This window comes from Plectropomus leopardus, unplaced genomic scaffold (genome assembly GCF_008729295.1).
Source record: "Plectropomus leopardus isolate mb unplaced genomic scaffold, YSFRI_Pleo_2.0 unplaced_scaffold21190, whole genome shotgun sequence".
NCBI classification, from domain to species: domain Eukaryota; kingdom Metazoa; phylum Chordata; class Actinopteri; order Perciformes; family Serranidae; genus Plectropomus; species Plectropomus leopardus.
In genome coordinates this window covers 192-3,167 of record NW_024622928.1, presented here as the reverse complement: position 1 = coordinate 3,167, position 2,976 = coordinate 192, and the positions used below count along the sequence as shown (strand labels likewise).

General features: G+C 39.3%; 1 protein-coding gene across 1 annotated transcript; it reads right to left on the bottom strand.

Moving 5' to 3' along the window:
• Positions 1 to 177: 177 nt before the first annotated feature.
• Positions 178 to 2,655, bottom strand: LOC121965686 (retinoic acid receptor RXR-gamma-A-like; the record flags this gene model as incomplete). Its single annotated transcript, XM_042515812.1, has 3 exons — positions 178 to 328; positions 1,993 to 2,153; positions 2,444 to 2,655. Coding segments are annotated over 3 exons (524 nt in total), but the record flags the coding sequence as incomplete, so codon positions are not given.
• Between the last annotated feature and the right edge of the window lie 321 nt (positions 2,656 to 2,976).

Genomic DNA, 2,976 nt, shown 5'->3' with positions numbered 1-2,976 from the left:
CACACACACACACATACATGCACGCACGTTCCTTCTTCAATCTCTCTTAATTATTATTACCATCATAATAAAACATGATAAATAATGAAAATTAAAAACAGTATAATAATGGTAATAGTAATAAAACAATACAACTAGTCTGAAAATAGTAGTAGTAAATGTGCATATATCTGCTACATTCATGTCGTGTGTGTCTACCTGCTCGTAGTAGGATGACCTGGTCGTCGAGGGGGAGTTCGGAGAAGTGCGGGATCCTTTTGGCCCACTCCACCAAGGTGAAGAGCTGCTTGTCTGCTGCCTGGCAGATATTGGTGACAGGGTCGTTGGTCTGGAGAGGAACACGGAGGAAGAATGCAAAAACAAATCAATAACTGAGCTCCTTCAGTGACATCTAAACGTGTCTAACAGCAGTTTGCGAGCAGGTGCAGCTGTGGCTATTTTTGGGTGCAGTGTAAACCATCAATTTCCTCTCAAAACGTGTGAGGCTTATATACAACACAATTACAGCCTCAAAAAGGACCACAGTGTTTACATGCACGCTAGTATTTCACTATTTTTCCAGGTTTTTTACGGGTCATGGAAACAGCAAATTCTGTTTGGATATTCCTAATTAGGTCCTATTAGGAATATGGCACCTACTTTTAAACATTAGGAAAGCTGGATATCAACATTATTTTTGGATATGCACAAATATACAAAAAACGAACTTTTCAAGAGGGCAGTTATAGAGATAGGCAATGAGAGGGAGGCAATGTTCACACTAAGGTTCGACTGATTTTCAGGGCCAATACCGATTATTAGTAGTTGATGAGACCGATAACCGATATTTGGAACTGATAAGAATTTACAATAAAAATGAAACTCTTTCTGTAAATACTTGGAATTTGGAATATAACAAACTACACACTAGACTTTGTTTAAATGCAACTTTTTGTCTGGTGAAAATTTAAATAAAAAATTAATAAATAAAAATAGCTCCCTATGGTTTTATAAAGTAAAAGTTCCTCCCATGCTGACACTTTCTTTGCACTTTTTAATAAATGAATTTTATCGGCGATCATCAAATTAAAATGCTTATACAGATAATCCGCAAAATGACAAATCTTGGGCCCAATAATTGGCCCGTCCGATAATCTGTCGACCCATAGTTCACACACTCCAACAAGTCTGCTTCCGGTGGTAAAATTGGAAGAAATCCCTTTTTAATGCACAGAAGCAAAATGTCCCAAGCAGCACCAGCCTTTCCACTTGTCCATATTTACAATTGATAAACAATATGTTAGGGCACTATTACACAGCTGCATGTAAATAGGTATATCGGTGGAATATTCATTTTCATTCACCATGGAAACAGCTTAGTAGGAATACTGTCTTTTTCAGAATGAATGCAAAAAACCACAATATTTTGTGCAGGTATATGTAGCGATTGTTTTTTAGACACTCTGGCACCAAAGTTTCATATTATGAGCTTGGGTGTTGTGATTTATCGTAGAGCTAATGTAATGGATTGCATGAGATAGCACAGGTCTACCCAATAATTTGGTAACTGTGTCTACTTCACTGATTATTTACTGACCTCTGACTTTTATACGATTCCCCAAGTCAAATACTGCAATATATACTGCATAGTTATAAAAGAAAGACTTACGAGTGGCTATCATGAGCTCGATTCACTGGTGGAGGAACACCAGAGACTGAAAAAAATTAAATTTAGCAGTTTATGGATCTGTTGCATCAGTGTTTAGAAGTTTTATCCTGGATGTAATTTGGCTCTGGGCCGATCATATTCTTTTATTCATCTTAAAATTAACAGAGAGCTTCTTTCTTTAGCCGGGTACCAACACTGATCAGGCCAACATCATAAAGCAGCACATTTTTCACCATCCAGTGGTTTCTCCCTCCGTTAGGTGACTACCTCAGCACCTCATGATAAAAACTAATCCATAATTCATCGGTATGGCTAAAACATTGCTCGGTGTGTGGGATTCTTACTGAGTTGCTGGGGCTGCCGTCGCTGTACGTCTCTGTTTTGGGCTCCACAGCCAGCTCAGCGTCCAGGATCTTGTCCACGGGCATTTCCTCATTGAAACTGCTGGTAGACTCCACCTCGTTTTCCCCCCGCTCCCTTCCACGCTGCCGCTCTTCCTGCACCGCTGCACACACATACAAATATTTCAGGTCAAACACCCCATGCTTTCACATGTTCCTAAAGCCCAAACTGATGGTATCAAAAAGCCTCTTTTTCAAAACGAACAATCCAAAACCTGAAGATTTTCAGTTTATTATCACATAGAACAAAGGTGAGCAACAAAGGCTCACAATAAAGAAGACTGAACTATGCTTATCCCCACAACATACATTTTAAATGATTAAAATAACCAAGAACACAAACTACAGTTCATATCCAGACTGGTCCTTAAAAATATCACACCTGCACACACACCTTCTCTCTTCATGCCCATGGCCAGGCACTTCTGGTAGCGACAGTATTGACAGCGGTTTCGCTGGCGCTTGTCAATCAGGCACTCCTTGCTGTCTCGACAAGTGTAGGTAAGATCTTTACGGACGGTCCTCTTGAAGAAGCCTTTGCATCCCTCGCAGCTGTACACACCATAGTGTTTTCCTGTGGAAACAGAATCCACAACATCAGTACTGCTTTGACCCAACAACGTGCCTCAATCTTTTAGTGATTAAAAGATTAAAGGAAAATTTCTGTGTTTTTTTTACATGGAACCTATTTTTACCAAGTTTTTGTGTCTAAGTGAGTAATGGAGACAAAAAAATAGATAAAATTGGTCCAGTACTGAGAAAGACAGCAGTGACGCAAGCTGCAGTAAAATCAATAGGGGCAATTGTGCAGAGTCAATTTATGTCCACCAAAACTCCTTGTTTTTGCCACTGACGGGCTCAGATTGTTATCATAAGCATCTAAAAACATTTTGGAAAGGACACTACAGAAAATTTCAATGTTTTTCT